The sequence below is a fragment of the Procambarus clarkii genome, chromosome 8, assembly GCF_040958095.1.
Source record: "Procambarus clarkii isolate CNS0578487 chromosome 8, FALCON_Pclarkii_2.0, whole genome shotgun sequence".
Taxonomy (NCBI): domain Eukaryota; kingdom Metazoa; phylum Arthropoda; class Malacostraca; order Decapoda; family Cambaridae; genus Procambarus; species Procambarus clarkii.
This window is the reverse complement of record NC_091157.1, coordinates 52,434,616-52,453,378: the sequence shown is the minus strand read 5'-3', so window position 1 is coordinate 52,453,378 and position 18,763 is coordinate 52,434,616. Positions and strand designations below refer to the sequence as shown.

Genomic DNA, 18,763 nt, shown 5'->3' with positions numbered 1-18,763 from the left:
AAGTGTGTGTGTTATGAAGAGATACATCTCAACGACTAACAAAATTAGCAAGAGAAATATAGTCGTTGAAATGTAAGCCTCATCCTAACCATACACTCAAGACCTTGAGAAAGCACTCAGGAGAGTGTGAAAGACTCTGTGTTAATATTACATAATTTACAAATACATAAGTGTTATATTTTATCCTATCCTATATAAACAAGATTATATCATTATTCTTATTATTTAGCAATTTTATCTTTTCTGCATGAACTATCAAAAAATTTTAATTAGAAAATTAGCAAATATCTGTAATATTTAAGATGAAAAATTGAAGGAAACATTACTGTTAAAATACCACTTACAAATTTTGTTCTGAAACTCGATTCCGCTAACTTCCTATTGAGAACATTAAGATCACCTTCTGCAGCAATAGGATTTGGTATTAGATCTTCTATGATCTTGTCTGTTTCTTTTGTAGTCAAAGTTGCTTTCAATATCTTCACATCACTTTTCAGTTCATTCACATCACTTTTCAGTTCATTCACTTCAGTGTATATGGCCTGCAACATGTTACCTGGAAATTTATACAGTATATAGAAAGTGTACATGCTATTATATTACATATCTTGAATGTACATTTAAAATAAAAGCATTATAAAGTATATTTTAAAATAACTGACACTGAGAAAGCACCCAAAAAGTAGGCTATGACTGATGTGATAGATAATGGGATAATTTCTTAGTAATTATGAAACTGCTTATATAATTGGAAGCAAATTCAGCAATCTAACCTGCTCAGTTTGCAGTCTACTTGAACATGAAACTTATGCCTATTACCCATAGGGTACATATAGGTTATAGGCTACAGAATAAATTAATTAAACTTTCAAAACTTACTCATATTCTGCATCATTTCTTTCAAACTCCCATCGTTCTTGTCTGGTGACTTTGGGTCGAATAAATTCCTTGACCTTGGAGTCCTAACGACTGAAGTACTTGGCGTGACCAGCTCATTGTCTTTAAGATTGCAAGATTTAGCTATTAAAATCTAACTACTGTACTGTATAATCAACAAATTTCATGAGCTTTTACTACTGCATACTAATATTATAAGTTATACTATATGTCTACATCACATTTAAACTACCCAACATCAGAAAGAGGGTGAGCCAACATCAGAGAGGGGGGGGGGGGTTATCATGAGAGAGAGGAGGGCCAACATGAGAAGAGAAGAAAAAAGAAAAGAAAGAAATAAATAAAGAAAAAGAAAGAAAAGAAAGATAGAGAGACATACAGAGACAGACAGACACATACACACAGAATAAGAAGAGGTGACAGAACAAAATTAACAAAACAAATTTCAACATGAGAAAAGGGAGGTCAACATGAGAGAGAGAATGAGGGTCAACATGAGAGAGTGGGTCAACATGATATATATTTTAAATAATTACTTATTACCTTCATGAAGAAATACTGATGGCGTCAACGGTGTATTGTGAAGTGTAGTCTTCACTGGAGACTGCTTTTGTAGGACTGTTCTATTAGCTGAAAAGGAGTTATGTTTATTTCAAACACTTTTTAACCAAATAATATTTTTAAGACTTTAATATAGTTTGAACTAACATGAGAGAGGTGGGGGTCAACATGAAATACACATTTTAAAAATTAACTTATTACCTTCATGAGGAAATACTGATGCCGTTGAAGGTGTATTGTGAAGTGTAGTCTTCACTGGAGACGGCTTTTGTAGGACTGTTCTATTAGCTGAAAAGGAGTTATGCTTATTTCAAACACTTGTTAACCAAAATATATTTTTAAGACTTTAATATAGTTTGAACTAACATGAGAGAGGTGGGGGTCAATATGAGATACATATTTTAAAAATTAACTTAAGGTAAGGGACAAATTAACACGTAAGGTAAAGGTAAGATAAAGGACAAATTAACACGTAAGGGACAAACAAAAAGAAAAGTAATAACAAACCTGCTTGTTTCTAGTGACTAGATCAAAGGAAAACCAAAATTTCCCTGAACTGTGACAAGTGAAAAGCACCTGCTAGACAAAGTGGGAAAAGTTCACTAGACCCCATATGCACATAAAAGAATAATATACTTAATATTAAACAATTAGAAATAAACACATATTTCTATACAGAAATTCCAGATAAGCATAAAAATTACTCAAAGCTTCTAGTACTTCCAGAAGGAATTAAACAAAAAAAAAAAAAAAAACAGCAAGAACTAAGTTTAGAGCAGTTTTTAGTTTTTTTTAAACCAAAAGCATAAATAACCAAACAAAGGAAGCATGGTTAAATATCAATTTAGAACTTTTAATGTTATTTACTACTAATCCTTACATTCACTTAATATACCAGAATAATATGGTATTTGCGGAGGACTTATTTCTTTTGAAGGTGTATTCTCATATGAAGATGGCGAACACTTCTTCTTGGATTGAGACGAGTGATGATTGCCTGAAATTATTTAAATTGCTTAATGTATTGAATGGCATTTTTCAAGTTGCAATTTTTTTTTAAATTACTGTAGTAGGTTATCAATGCTTACGTTTGTTATTCTCGGAATTCTCTTCTTCATATTTGAAGCATGGTTTCCTTTTTCGTTGTCGAGGATAGCCCATATCGTCTTCAGTTTCGACATTTGAAGTGTCTTCCGCAGCTAAGCATCTTCGTTTTGCAACGTCAAAATCATCTGTAATAATTGAATATAATTAGTAATATATCAGCGAGATATATATTTATCGTTACCTAGTAGAGTAGTGAACACTAAGAAATAACTTAAATCAGCTTCCTAAAGAGATGTTTAATAAAACGACGTACATGATTTGGAACTTATAACTGGGGCACAAAAGTCTTAAGTAGCTATGAGGAAACCCATCTTGTGATTAAAATATAATTATAATGCTGTTTTTGTCTGCAGTGTTAAAGTTATGGTGAATGAATGAATAGGTGTCTTGTATCTTAAATCTTAATAATTATAAATTTAATACCTACCAGTTGTTGATAGGATTGTTGATACGACATGCACTCGCCAATTTGTCGTGTCTGGCTTTTCGTGCTTTTGGGCACTAACTGTATGCCTGCTCTGTGGCCACCAGCACAATATTTTTTCCTGAAAAGTCGAAATAAACTGTTACATGCTAATTTTAGCACTAATTTGGAATATTTTTAAAGCAACTCAATATATGCAATTTTTTAGTTTCAAAGTAATGCTTACATCATCAGATTTTTCAATCCAGGTTGTGGAGATGATACCCACACTACGATCATTGAAGCCTACCACTGCATACCGCTTTTCAGATGTCATCTACAAAATTGAAAAATCTTATTAAGGGTTGTTCTCCCCAAAAAAAGAAATTAGCATAAAGTTGGTAATAGATTTACTTGATTGTGTCAATCATAGATTAGCCACATTTGTAAATGATTTTCGGTTGGTATAAACAGTAGCTGCCATGTATGGACTAAAAGGCTTAATACAGTTTTATCTCTTAATGTGCTCTCAAAATATTAATAATTTTCATGAAATACAGGGTAATGGGATTTTTAAACAGGTAAATATTGGTCAAAAGATAATAGCTTTAATAAAAAACAAAATTGTGAATCTCATTAACTTACAATATTAGTTCAAACTATTATTAAAGCATGGATACAGTATTTAAATACGTACTTGTCATAAGTCATGTTGTATTGACAGAAAAGTATTTGCGCTTTCTGTCTCGATCATCATACCTGTGCGGTTTAGTTTTCTTGCTGGAATCACCTTCATGGATGAATTCCTAGTAAGAACCTTAAATGCTCCAATTAATTTGGAGTTACAAGGTTTCTCAAAGAGAGGTATACTTCTCGAATATACCCTGCAAAGGAACATGCTGTCTCCATTTTCATCGGTGTCACTGACAGTGTCCAAAACTTGGCAGCAAGTTTCATTATTCAGCAAATAGGCATTGTTTGGTGCCTTGGTATATATTTTATGTTCTGTATTTGGTGTATAAATCCTTTGAGCATGCTGCATCTCTTTCAGCCTCTTTGCAATTTGAACAAGAGGGTTTTTACTTGATCGAACCATATTCTTAACCTGCTGCAGGTAATTTTCAAATGGAAATGCTGAACATCTGTCCAAACTACCAAACTCTTTGGCATCAGAGGATATGTGTGTTAGGCAGTGTACATTGTACACTAAAAAATCCTTACCATACAGCTCACGAGCCTTTAACACAAAGTACAGCAAAAGATCATGTGCATATTGGCTGTAATTTAACTGAATCAATTTAGGTGATACAAGAATAGAAATGGCTACACTCAGAGTCAGGAAATGGTCATACAATTCTTTGGGTAAGATTCCCTTCAGTACAATCTTACCGGTGTAGAGAAGGAGTTGCCTGTATTCAGTCGCTTTCCATCTATCAACCTCTGAAAGACTTCGAGGTTTACGTGCAAAGTGCATAGGCACAAATTGTGTTAGTTGAATTAGACGCTGACTAATTTCATCAACTTGGCGAGCACATAATTTTACGTTTTTATTTCGTATCCAGGCAAGAAGTAACCTTTTCATAACCCCAAGACATATCTGATGCATATAGTCTATGGGAAAAGTACTCACCATATTTATATTTAAGTCACAGAATGGTGATCTACCATGGTGATGTTGAGAATTAGATTGATTACGAAAATCTTCATCTGTTATGAGTTGTAAATTTTTCACTTGTTGATAAGTCATTCTTCCATTCCAAACACCCTCTTGGGTACATCTACCACACCCAAAGTAGCCAGAGTGGAGTTTGATTGCCTTCACCATTGCTTTTGCTGGGGCATCACATATGACTCCTTTTAGTTTTACTGGCAATGTTTTGTCATCATTTTTAAATCCATAGTGCATAATTTTTTTCAAATCCTGAATGAATTCATTTAAAAAATCTAAATCACTAGGTTTAGAGCTTCCGTATGTGAGGACTACTGGGAAAACTCTTATAGGTTTGACATTATTGATAGCACAAAGAACAGGCCATAAACTTTCATTTTTACTTCTAAATATTGGCAAACCATCAATGTTGCAAATTAAAGATATTTCTGCCAAATCTCTTATTGTTGATTTAGGATACAGCCTTAAAGTTTTCAACATTTCCTCCTCTAACCCAAAGTAGATATACATCATGCCTGATTTAGTCTCAGTAGGTATATGTTTAACTGTATTCAGTAACGAACGAGCTGTTTTTGGCAAGTCAGCATGTCCCTGTTTTCTCAATTTTTTTAATAAATTATCAATGGCATTGTGTGTTATGCCATATTTATTAACCCATACTAACAATACATCTGATAATGATTTATCATCCTCATCACCACTGCTCTCTGACTCTGATGATATTGGGTCATGCTCATCAATCATGTCCCAAGTCCAATCTCTCTCTCTCTGACTTTCCAGAGATGATGCATCTTCATTGGCTCCACCACCAATATTAGGTTCTGAATTAGATGACAAAGCAGCATGGTCATCGCCTATGCTGTTTGTTGTAACATTGGCCAAAGGATCCTGATTCAACAACTGAATCTCAACCTCATCACTATTTTCATTTTTGCCACGCTGGGACGCCTGTTCTTTTAGGCGTCGCTTTTTGGCCCGTGACATACGCTGCCATCTTGTGTGGTATTCTCTTCTTTTTTCTATAATGTGTGCATACATTCTGAAGGAGAAAGGCCAAGTGCTACATTACCAATTACTATTACAAGATTATTAGTAAAGTACTGTACTGCAAAAAGCAAATAAAATGGGGTAAACTAAACTTTGAAAACAAATAATAATTAAAACAGGTAAATTAGTAAAATAACAAAGGCTTAAGCAGACATGACTCTGCTTAAGCCATGTAAAGCAGACAGATAAGATGGCAATATATAAGGGGAAAAAATTAAAAAGCTAGGATATAAAACTAATTGAGATCAAAAGCATAAATTACTATAGGGGAAAAAATAACAAATGACTTCATAACAAAATTATCCAATTGCCAACAGCAACTTGGTAGTACGAGTCTAAGTCTAAGAAACAAACAAAATTTAAATGCTGTTATCTGCAATGAAACAATACATACTATTGCACGTACCGAAACATTGATGAATGTAAAAAATAGAGGTGTGAAAAAAAGGAGGTGTTATACCAAAACAGATGCAGAACTAGGAAACAGGATTTCTTCAACAGAAATTTTGAAATTGTTCACAATTTTTGTTAGACCAAAGTTGGAGTATGCAGCAGTTGTATGGTGCCCATATCTTAAGAAGCATATCAACAAACTGGAAACGGTGCAGAGACATGCCACTAACTGGCATTAACTAAATGCCAAAAAATATGCCAAATATACTACATAAATATACATACTACACATGCACAATAATTGTCCTGGGTCCAATGTCCTGGGACCTCTGATATTCATAATATATATATATAAATATATATATATATATATATATATATATATATATATATATATATATATATATATATATATATATATATCGGGCCATCAACACACCTCCAGCTAGGGCCACCAACACACCTCCAGGGCCATCAACACGCCTCCAGGGCCATCAACACAACACCACCATCAACACACCTCCAGCCAGGGCCACCAACACACCTCCAGGGCCACCAACACACCTCCAGGGCCACCAACACACCTCCAGGGCCATCAACACGCCTCCAGGGCCATCAACACAACACCACCATCAACACACCTCCAGCCAGGGCCACCAACACACCTCCAGGGCCACCAACACACCTCCAGGGCCACCAACACACCTCCAGGGCCATCAACACGCCTCCAGGGCCATCAACACAACACCACCATCAACACACCTCCAGCCAGGGCCACCAACACACCTCCAGGGCCACCAACACACCTCCAGGGCCACCAACACACCTCCAGGGCCACCAACACACCTCCAGGGCCACCAACACACCTCCAGGGCCACCAACACACCTCCAGGGCCACCAACACGTCTCCAGGGCCATCAACACACCTCCAGGGCCACCAACACACCTCCAGGGCCATCAACACACCTCCAGGGCCACCAACACACCTCCAGGGCCATCAACACACCTCCAGGGCCACCAACACACCTCCAGGGCCACCAACACACCTCCAGGGCCATCAACACGCCTCCAGGGCCATCAACACAACACCACCATCAACACACCTCCAGCCAGGGCCACCAACACACCTCCAGGGCCACCAACACACCTCCAGGGCCACCAACACACCTCCAGGGCCATCAACACGCCTCCAGGGCCATCAACACGCCTCCAGGGCCATCAACACGCCTCCAGGGCCATCAACACAACACCACCATCAACACACCTCCAGCCAGGGCCACCAACACACCTCCAGGGCCACCAACACACCTCCAGGGCCACCAACACACCTCCAGGGCCACCAACACACCTCCAGGGCCACCAACACACCTCCAGGGCCACCAACACACCTCCAGGGCCACCAACACACCTCCAGGGCCATCAACACGCCTCCAGGGCCATCAACACAACACCACCATCAACACACCTCCAGCCAGGGCCACCAACACACCTCCAGGGCCACCAACACACCTCCAGGGCCATCAACACGCCTCCAGGGCCATCAACACAACACCACCATCAACACACCTCCAGCCAGGGCCACCAACACACCTCCAGGGCCACCAACACACCTCCAGGGCCACCAACACACCTCCAGGGCCACCAACACACCTCCAGGGCCACCAACACGTCTCCAGGGCCACCAACACGTCTCCAGGGCCATCAACACACCTCCAGGGCCCCCAACACGCCTCCAGGGCCATCAACTCAACACCACCATCAACACACCTCTAGCCAGGGCCATCAACACAACACCACCATCAACACACCTCCAGCCAGGGCCATCAACTCAACACCACCATCAACACACCTCTAGCCAGGGCCATCAACACAACACCACCATCAACACACCTCCAGCCAGGGCCATCAACACACCATCCAGCCTACCACCACAAGCTTATATATATACTACACATGTCTAAGAGCAAATAAAAGAAAACAGTTACCTTAACTATTGAAGATGCAGCAGGATTTTGTGGATAAGCCAACAGCAGTCCCTCTCGACACGGTTTTAAAATGGCGGCGACTACCACAACATGCAACGAGCCTAAAGAATGTCCAGCGCTAGCATTATCTAAACGCTATTATATATTATCAAGCAATACGGAAATCTAAAATAAAAAAAATGATACAAATAATTGTATTAAATATTTATTTGCAATTACAATACCTCGGGAATATATTTTTGCGTTAGCAAAACATATTAAGTTTGTATTTAGTTTAACTCAAATTAAAAAATTCTTTACAAATTCATTCATGTTTTTATTCATGTTGTTCATGTTTTTATGTTAAAATGTTTTTGTTGATTTGTTTGTATATTTTCATAAGTAAAGCATGCTTACCGTCTTATTCCAAGTTTTATGATAACTTTACAAGGTTTAAAACATAAAGTTCAATATATATTCTGGTTTTCACACAGGAATTATACGTTAATATAACATCATAATAACGTAATGATGTCGTGTAAATAACGTTATACTGACGTCATATAAATGTTATATTTATGTTATAAGAACGTAAATTGGATAGCTTTACAGAAAGTAAACAAAAAAAACTAAATGTTGACTGAAAATTATTTATTCTTAAATATAAAGCATGAAAACATTATAATTCCATAGCATTTACTATTATTTTTAAATTTTTACATAAATCTTAAAAAATTGTGTCTCAAGAATATATGTTTTTAGTTATATCCTTTGGTTTTAAGAACGTCAGATATACGTATTTATGTCAAAAGTTACAGTATTACCTTTGTGGGACCATTTAAAAACGTCCACAAACGTTCTGTGTTTGCTGGGATGGGAGATTTTATATAAGTACAGTACATGGTAGTTTAAGTAACGAACGCATGTCAACGAATAACGAGTATATATTTTTTTTTTTTTTTTTGTAATTTAACAAAACTATTGTCCCATGAAGTCGATTTAACTTCCAAACATATATTTTTAATAAATGTTAAATGTTTTCTGGCTAGTTATGTTAGATTTTATTAAAAATATGTATTCTACTTCTTAACATTATAATTTAAATTTGTGATAATTTGTGCAGAGAAGTGCGACAACTGGATGTGCCAACAAACACTTTCCAAACAACGATATATCTTGGATAAGTCGCTCCACAACATTGACACTTGGAGCGTCGACTTCCTTTGATGCTACTTATTTCATATTGAAATTACATTAGTTTGGAGTAAATATATGTTTTCTCATGTTCTGCATTCAACACCCACATTATAGTGAGTAAATATACCATATTACTTCATTACTTAAATAATGCTACGGGGGTTTGAGTAGCTTTGGGTATTTAGGGGACAGAATCCCCAATAGATGGGACGAGAGTCGCCCCATCTCTCTCGCCCGAGCAAGAGTCGAAACTTATTTTAAAATTGATATATCTTTGTTCTCGAACATGATGTATTTCATTTGGTGCAATCATAATAATGTTCATATCTCGGTCTTTCTGGAGGCATATAAGATTTTAGGCTTTATTAGCGTATCTTTGTTAATTATACAATATATCGGCAAGTGCGTAGGCGTCTGCACTCCATGCCCGACAAGCTACTGAGCGCTACTATAAAAACATATGTATCTTCACTTGAGCTATAAATATGTCTATTGTAATGTATTGAAAATGAAGCTCTTATTTCTATCTTGCTTAAGACATATAAAACATTTGTGTTTATTAACGAATTTACGTGAAATAAACATTGATCTGAGAGAGTGTTGCTCTGTCGTTAAGTCTGTACGGGGTGGGAGCTCCGTAATTTTTAAAATACATGTATCTTCATTAGAACTTTAAATATGTCTATGGTAAAGTGTTTAAAGTGAAGCTTATATGTCTGCCTTTCTTGAGACATATAAAACATATATGTTTATTAACGAATTCACGTGAAATAAACATTGTTCTGAGAGAAAGCAAATCATCAAATGCAATTCAGCTACAGATAGACAACATTAACATCAGTAATAAAAATGATGGCAAGTTTCTTGGCCTATTCCTAGACAAGAGACTCAACTTCAGCACCCACATTCAACACATAACTAAGAAAGTCTCTAAGACAGTTGGTATACTCTCCAAAATCAGATATTATGTTCCTAACTCTGCTCTCCTCTCGCTATATTATGCACTAATCTACCCCTATCTTAATTATGGTATCTGTGCATGGGGGTCTACCACTGCAAACCACCTTAAGCCCATCATCACACAGCAAAAATCTGCTATCAGAATAATAACTAACTCTGCTTTCAGACAACACTCAGCTCCCTTGTTTAAATCCCTAAACTTGCTAAATATTAACTCCCTCCACACATTCTCTTGTGTCAACTACACTTACAAAACCCTGTTCTTAAATGCAGACCATGCTCTGAAACTCTCCCTTGACAGATGTAATAGGACCCATTATCACCACACCAGAAATAAATATCTCTTTGATATCCCCAGGGTCAAACTTAATCTGTGTAAACACTCTATGCAAATTAAGGGACCTAGTCTATGGAACTCACTCCCTAGTGAATTGAAAAATGGTAAAACTTTTGCCTTATTTAAAAGCAAAACCAAAAAGTACCTAATTTCATCTTCTTAGTTTCCTACACTGAGCTTTAAATTTGCTCTGTACCTAGTGTTACCCAATCTCCTAATTTTTATGTAATATCAAACAACCTTATCATTGTGTTCATTGCTGTCTTTTATGTGCTAGCCATATGCTGTATTGTGACTACCAATTTTTGTCAACTACCATTCAAGCTGTCATTGCTATCAATCTTATACTGTTTATGCTGTATTGTGCCTACCAATTTTTGTCAACTACCATTCAAGTTGTCATTGCAATCAATCTTAGCTACCTATGTGCTTTAATATACTGTACCTACAATTTTCTCTCATCTTATTTTTTTCATTCCACGTAACTGTTATCATTTTTTTGTCTATAAATTTTGCAAGTATTTACCTTCTTAAAATTTTCTTAGATTAAGGACCTGCCCGAAACGCTGCGCGTACTAGTGGCTTTACAAGACTGTAATTACCATATTATGTATCCTCACATTCCCAATGTACATTCTTGTATATGCATAAATAAATAAATAAATAAAGAGTTGCACGGTCGATCGATCTGTCCGAGGTCGGAGCTCGGCTATTATAAAAATACATTTAAATTTAAATATACCCATGGTAAGGTATTTAGAATGAAGCTTATATTTCTATTTTTCTTGTGACATATAAAACACTTACGTTTATTAAGAAATCTGCGTGAAATAGGCATGGTTCTGAGATGAATGCTGCGGTTTTCGAGCTCGACAATGGACGCCATATGCACATCCAGTGGGTGTTATTGGACCCCATGCCCATTCTATGGGTGGTTGGAGCCCCATACCCATTCTATGGGTGGTTGGAGCCCCATACCCATTCTATGGGTGGTTGGAGCCCCATACCCATCCTGTGGGATGTAGTGGACGCCATACTCATTCTGTGGGTGGTATTGGACCCCATACCCATCCTGTGGGTGGATGTGATCCCCATACTCATCCTGTGGGTGGATGTGACTCTCATACCCATCCTGTGGGTGGTATTGGACCCCTTACCCACCTAACAGGTGGTAGTGGACAATATACCCATCCTAGCTATAGTTGGTATAGTAGACACAATACCATCCTGTTTGCAGTAGTTTACCCCATAGACATTCCAACGTAACATCGTTTTCTGTTAGCGTTCCTACAAAACATCCTTTAAAGATTTGTAAAGCCCAAACTATGGTATATAATATTAATTGGTGAAGGACTGTTATTCTATGTAATAATTTTTAGTGCTTATTATAATTTACTAAGAACAACTAATATTTCTCAAAACAAAACTACGAGCCTTCAATAGGAAGTAGCTGATCTGTAATATTCTGAGAGCATGGACAATAGTAGGTAAATTTCACAACCCATGTGGGACCTGAATAACTACAATTTTCCTTATAATTGAACCAATCACGACTATTCTGCTATCTAGGTTGACGGATGGGTACTGTGAGACGTAAATTGGTATGTGAGGAAGAGTTTGGGTTTTGGAAAAAAAGTAACTGGGAATATATCACATATTTACTAATTCATATTCAACATATTGACTTTAAGCATTAAGTCATATATGTGCTGTCTTGTGTGAGAACGGGTTGGGAATTTCACTGGTGTTCCCTGCCTTGGTTTTTAGAGAATGTATGATGGACACAACATCTGCCGGGCTGATTGGTGAAAGGAGAAGAGAGCTTGGATAGCTGCCTGAGAGATATGTGTTAATATGTGTCTGAGTCTGTGGGATTTTACTGGCAAGATTAGCACCAACCGATGAAAAGAAACTATTAAATTCATTTGCCATTTCTAAGTCAGTTGACGGTATACCCCCATCCTTGTAGAGTTTTATTTGGTTATGTGAGTGTTGTTTAGTTCCTAGGATACTAGAGATAGTTTTCCAAGTGCTTTTCATGTTGCCTTTTGCTTCATTGAATCTATTCACATAATATGCAAGTTTTGCCTTTCTTATGATACTGGTAAGCATTGATGAGTACCTTTTAGCTACTTCCTTTGAAACTAGGCCAATCCTAACTTTCTTTTCATATTCATGTTTCTTGTTGATTGAGTTGAGAATGCCACTTGTGAGCCATGGATTGTTTAATCTTTTGTCAGTTACTTGCTTGGTAAGAAGGGGACAATGAATGTTGTAGAGGCTTAGAGTTTTGGAAATGAAGAGGTTAGCTAATGAATTTATATCATGGGTATTATTGAATTCAGAATCCCAGTTAATATTGTAAAGTGCCTCTGTAAGATTGTCTAAAGCTGGTTCACTGTGTAGCCTAAATGAAAGTTTCTTGCTTTTTGGTGGTGTTATGTCCATGTTCGCTATGAGAAAGGTAGGATAGTGGTCAGTTGTTCTGTCGTAGATTATACCAGATACAAGGGGAGCTGTTATGTTTGTCCATATGTGGTCCAAGGTAGTGGCTGATGTTTGAGTGACTCGGGTAGGTTTGGTGATTGTGGGGATTAGCATACAGGAGTTCATGCTGTTAAGGAAATAGTCAACTTGAGAGCAATTTTGTTGACCCAGGTCAATATTAAAATCTCCTCCCAGAATGAAGTGGTTTTTGTTGAGATTGTTGTTTATAATAAGATTCCTTAGGTTGTCTGAGAAAGAAGCTATGTTAGTATTGGGAAATCTATAGATGGCTCCAATAGTCAAAGAAGATTTAAGGGATTTAATTGTAAACTGAGCAAAAGTATATTCACAGTAGTCATCTCTGTCACTAATGTTACGACCCTGGGTTCTCCAGTGGAAACCAGAGGTCAAAATTGAGCTATTAAACTTCCTAAGTAGTACAGTTGGCGCATTTCGAATGGAAATTGTTTGTATCTTCCCTGCCAGACGTAAGACTATTATTGTTTCTCAAAGAGCATTTAAAGACTGAGCTGGGGGTTGATTATTAAATAATAACATAGGCACCAACTTTGCTTACTAATACTTTCTAATCACTCATAAAGTAACAATACGTTGCATAGGGGAAGATCTTTAATGTGCTTAGCTGCACGATCATTTAGGCTCCTTCCGGCACCACGACATGAGGGAGGCCAGGTGGTCGTGAGGAGCGCTCTCTTCTCTTGGCTGGTGGTGTGAGGTTAAGACCTACTCTGTGGCTGTATCCCTACTCTCCTTCCTTCTCCTCTTACTTATTTCCCTTACCTGAAGTTCCTGTACCCTTAAGTTAAGTATTATATGGTGTAAGTGTGCCTACTCTGGTAGTAACGATTGGGGAGACCTGGGGATAGTATTTTGCCAGTGTTTGGGTACCCCTAAGTGTTATGTTTTGTATTAGGGTCCCACGTGGTTTCACTACCCTAAGCTGCATCCAGCTTCAGTGCTTATCCAGTAGTACTTTACCCTAGCTTGTTATTAGTGTAAACCTTGTATCCTGCCTACGTGGACCAAGGCTTTTAACGTAAGATAGTGTGGTAAAGTTATTATTATTATTGTTATTGGTGTGAGTGTATATGGGGGGTTGTTAACGGGTTAATAAATAAGTACATGAATTACAGAGTATCTCTTCTTCCAAGGTGGGAGCGCAGTGATCAACCCTTAGACGAACATATTTGGTCTTGTAGCAAGTTATTACTACTGTGGATAGTTTATTTTGGGGGCCGGGCCTTTTAGCTCTCCCATATTTGATACTCCTGTCTTCTAACTACCTATACCCCTTAATAGTACCAGTACCCCATAGAAGCCCCACTCATATCATTTGTAACAACTAATAACACTGTTGCAGATAAATGTATCTCGGTAATATATAGCTGTGCCACCACCTTTTTTATTAGGCCTGCAGTTATGAATGGCTTTATAACCAGCTAAGTTGTAGAGTTGGGTATAGTCTTTATTTAGCCAAGTTTCTGTTAAAATAATGAACGATAGGTTAGTACCTATTGCTGTGAGTAATGCATTTAAATCGTCAAAATGTTTACCAAGTGATCTAACATTTTGGTTATAAACTGATAGACAGGTGCTATTTTGAAGTTTGTTTTTAGCCTGGTGTGCTGTGAAATACTTGCAATAATGATGATCAATGTGCTGGTTGGTGTAGATATGAGACAGAAGATTTTGATCAGGATCAGGATCAGTTCTTTCCACCTGATCCTCAAATACTCCCGTTGTGACAACATTGACAGGGCCGGCTTTCTTGATCACTCTGTACGGCCCACGCCATCTAGGAGCTAGTTTTCTACTCTGATTGGCGGGTGCCGCTTCATTGATTCTCAAGACAAGGCTACACTCCTTCAATTCCAGAGGTCGTACATTCCTGTCATAATAGTAAGCATATCTACCCCGTGCTTTTCTTGAAGCCTCCGCTGCAACTCTCCAAGCATTCTTCATTTAATTGAGAACTTCTGAAGAATAGTCCTCTCCATATGCAACATTGTGTCTGTTAAGCAGACCTGATGGGAAATTGCATGAATGACCAGTGAACAAAAGAAGGGGGTTGGGTATTAATAGACTGGTGGGTAGTAGTATTCAGAGCCAGCTGAACATAAGGTAGGTGTTCGTCCCATGAGTTTGCATCGCGTTCAGCAAGGATTGCAAGCATATCCTTAACTGAACGGTTGGTACGTTCTGTCATCCCGTTTGCTTGAGGGTGGTAAGCTGTTGTAAAGGCTGAGGTCGTCTCCAATGTCTTACAAACTTCTCTCAATATATGCCCATTAAATTCTTGACCTCGGTCCGAAACTAAATTGCTCCCTTGGCATTTGACCACAAGCTGAATTTCCAGGGACACATTCTAAACATATCAAAAAAAGTTTCAAAAACTGTGGGCATTCTTTCTAAGATCAGATATTATGTACCACGCCCTGCCCTGGTGACTCTCTATTACTCCCTTATCTATCCATATCTCAACTATGGTATTTGTGCTTGGGGCTCTACTACCCAAAATCACTTACGTCCTCTAATTACTCAACACAAAGCTGCTATTAGGACAATATCCAATTCTGGCCCCAGACATCACTCGGTACCCCTACTCAAATCCCTGAATATGTTAGACATTAAGTCACTGCACATTCTCTCATGTGTACTATACATATATAAAACGCTAAACTATAATGCCAATCCTGATCTCAAAAGCTTCATAGAAGGTTGTAACAGAACCCATGAGCACCACACCAGAAATAAATACAGTTTTGATATTCCTAGAGTACGACTTAATCAAACCAGAAATGCTCTACAAATCAAGGGGCCCAGAATGTGGAATGACCTTCCCAACCATGTTAAAGACAGTACCTCTCTCAACCAGTTTAAGTTAAAAACGAAGCTATACCTAATAAATTCCCTGTAACCTACCTTACCCCTCTATTGTCAACCCGTGTATGTTTTTTTTTTTTTTTTTTTCAAATCAACGCTGTTTTAATGTAATTTTCTGTAATAATTTGTAATTGTATTTGTGCTGTTTTTTTCAACAATGTTCCCCCTCTTTTACCTCTATTTTTATTTGTACTCAACGCATTTTTTTTCTTTTTACCCATTAGTTTTAAGCTTTAGTCAGTAGTGTTTTTTCCTGCCCGAAACGCTTTGCGTAATAGTGGCTTTAGGCATTGTATGTACTAGCTCTTATCTATAAAGCCAACAAACTTTGTAAAATCTCTTTATGTATGTACCTTTGCCTAAATAAAAATTATTATTATTATTATTATTATTATTAAATCTTTAGGAGGCCCAAATACAGTTACGAACCTATTCAAGAATGCTCGGGCAACAGTATGAGAATCATTTTGAGGGATGGCGATCAAGGTGGTGTATCTGGACAGATGGGCCACTAATACCAACACGTACCGATTGCCTGAATGGCTGCAATGGAGATCAATCAAATCAGCCCCCACTCGGTCTAGCGGTTCTGAAATCTCTGGAAATTCCTGTAGTAAGGCTTGTACCTTAAGGGCACCTTTTCTCCTCTGACAATTGGGGCAAGTCTTGACGTACTTAATTACTTCTGAAAACATACCAGAAAAATAAAAGAGAGACTTTGCTTTCAAATGAGTTTTAAAGATACCAGGGTGACCTGCAACCTTAGATGCATGTGCCAGCTTTAATGCTGATGATCTTAATTCGTCTGGAATAACTAGCTGGAATACTGCTCGATCTGCCTGACTATTTACATAATATATCACTCCCTCCTTTAACTCGAATTCATGTTTTAGCAATTTACGGTTTTGGGACGGATAATTTCCCTTCCAAATATTCAATAATATCTTTCCATCTAGGTTCATTCTTTGGAATTCTCTCATTTTCTCAGATGAAATGTTTTCAATATTCTGGTTAACGTTAATAATAGCGATGTTCCTACTTAAAGTATCCGGCACTACATGTGACGGTCCAGGCTTGTAAAGGATCTGGAATGAGTGTGCAGACAATTCGTGAGACCAGCGTGACATCCTTGGGCATTTCGTGCGTTTCTTAAAAATGTGTGTTAATGCTCTGTGATCAGTGTAGATTACAAAATGACGTTGAAAAAGATAAGGTTCAAAATATCTAACTGACTCTACCACTGCGAGCGCCTCCTGATCCGTGGCCGAATAACGAACCTCTGGTCCTTTGACCTTCCTACTGAAATAGGCCACTGGATGGGAGAAATGTTCATTGTCTCGTTGCATCGAGCACCCACCAGACATGTGGCGGAGGTGAGATCCCTTGATTGTTTCAAGCGTGGGTTGGACATGTATATGAGTGGGATTGGGTGGTTATGATAGGCTAGGTAATGATGATTACAAGTAATGAGTTACAAGATACGAGCTAGATGGTGTTGAGATTGCGAAGTCGGATTGCGAAAGGGATCTGGGAGTTATGATTAGTAAGAATTTAAACAAAAGGATCAATGCCTGAATGTTTGTAATAAGGCAAATAGGACACTGGGATTTATTAATCGAAGCGTAAACGTTAGTAACAAGACTCCTGGTGTGGTTCTTCAGCTATATCTTGCTCTGGTTAGGCCCCATTTAGATTATGCAGTTCAGTTTTGGTCGCCGTACTATAGAATGGATATAAATTCACTTGAACGTGTCCAGCGTAAGATGACAAAGTTAATTCCCCAAATTAGAAATGAAGAAAGATTAACAAAGCTTAAATTACATTCACCAGAAAAGCGAAGAGTTAGGGGTGACATGATAGAGGTTAACAAGTGGAAGAATGGACATAACAAAGATATTAATGGAGTATTAAAAGTATCAACACAAGACAGAACACGCAACAATGGGTATAAATTGGATAAGTTTAGATTTAGGAAAGACTTGGGTAAATACTGGTTCGGTAACAGGGTTGTTGATTTGTGGAACCAATTGCCGCGTAACATGTAGAGGTGGGGTCCTTCGATTGTTTCAAGCGTGGGTTGGACTTGTATATGAGTGGGATTGGGTGGTTATAAATAGGAACTGCCTCGTATGGGCCAATAGGACTTCTGCCTTTGTTTTTATAACTTTATAAGCAGGTATGATAGAGAAATAGGCCAGGAGCATTAGACAACCAACTGCTAGAAAAGCGAGGTCCAAGGGCCAGAGCTCGGTTCTGCAGGCACAAATAGGCAAGTTGAGGTGAGTTGAGGCCTTTATAAATCAATATTATAATCCCCTTATCATCCTCGTCAGGTCCCGAGAGCATCCCATCTCCAATCTTTGGGTCTCCAACTGATAACCTTCAGTCATGTACGACGTACAAATTCTTCCCTACTGGGAAGAATTTAGACCCAAATGTCCTGAGGAAATTAAGTTTTAAGAGGCACATAGGAAACTAGTCTGGAAATAGGGTTGTGGAAGAGTGGAATGCCGGCAGCAGTATTGAGAAAAATAGTTGAACAGGATACAAGAATGGTATGCATATAATACACGAGCCAACAGACCTGAGATGTGCTTCTAACATTCAGAATAAATTAAACAAGCAGAAGTTCCTTTAATGTTTATTTTTCAATATTCACTGAACATGTGTTGTTGATATTTATGATTAACTTATTAGCTACAACACATATTATAATAGATTGAAATACAATAAAGTGAGCATGAGTAGATGGTAGATGTTTGTGATCTCTGGTCGTGTGACATCTTGAAGTGTCTCTAGGCCCTCGGCCACCTATTTACGCTCTACATATATATGAT

The 18,763-nt window shown here is 37.9% G+C and overlaps 1 protein-coding gene and 1 long non-coding RNA gene across 2 annotated transcripts in view; both read right to left on the bottom strand.

Moving 5' to 3' along the window:
• Positions 1-1,654, bottom strand: part of LOC138362351 (uncharacterized) — a 1,712-nt gene extending 58 nt beyond the window's left edge. The window contains exons 1-3 of the long non-coding RNA XR_011227600.1: positions 1,441-1,654; positions 880-999; positions 1-556 (exon numbers count right to left, since the gene is read on the bottom strand). The exon at positions 1-556 is cut by the window's left edge and continues 58 nt beyond it. This is a non-coding gene — a long non-coding RNA (uncharacterized lncRNA). The remainder of the gene's footprint in view (positions 557-879; positions 1,000-1,440) is intronic.
• Positions 1,655-1,688: 34 nt separating this feature from the next.
• On the bottom strand, positions 1,689-8,579 carry LOC123772631 (uncharacterized). Its single transcript, XM_069321042.1, has 5 exons — positions 8,063-8,579; positions 3,216-3,305; positions 2,993-3,110; positions 2,547-2,690; positions 1,689-2,455 (listed from the first exon to the last, which is right to left on the bottom strand). The coding sequence occupies exons 2-5, from the start codon at positions 3,303-3,305 to the stop codon at positions 2,328-2,330; spliced, it is 480 nt and encodes a 159-aa protein (XP_069177143.1). The 5' UTR covers positions 8,063-8,579; the 3' UTR covers positions 1,689-2,327.
• Between the last annotated feature and the right edge of the window lie 10,184 nt (positions 8,580-18,763).

Excerpts from the sequence above, each read along its gene's own strand:
- LOC123772631 (XM_069321042.1), bottom strand. The coding sequence starts at position 3,305 with ATGACATCTGAAAAGCGGTATGCAGTGGTAGGCTTCAATGATCGTAGT. Across the intron at positions 2,691-2,992 it reads AACAATCCTATCAACAACTG|ATGATTTTGACGTTGCAAAA; the intron begins GTAGGTATTAAA and ends CAATTATTACAG. Across the intron at positions 2,456-2,546 it reads GAATTCCGAGAATAACAAAC|GCAATCATCACTCGTCTCAA; the intron begins GTAAGCATTGAT and ends AAATAATTTCAG.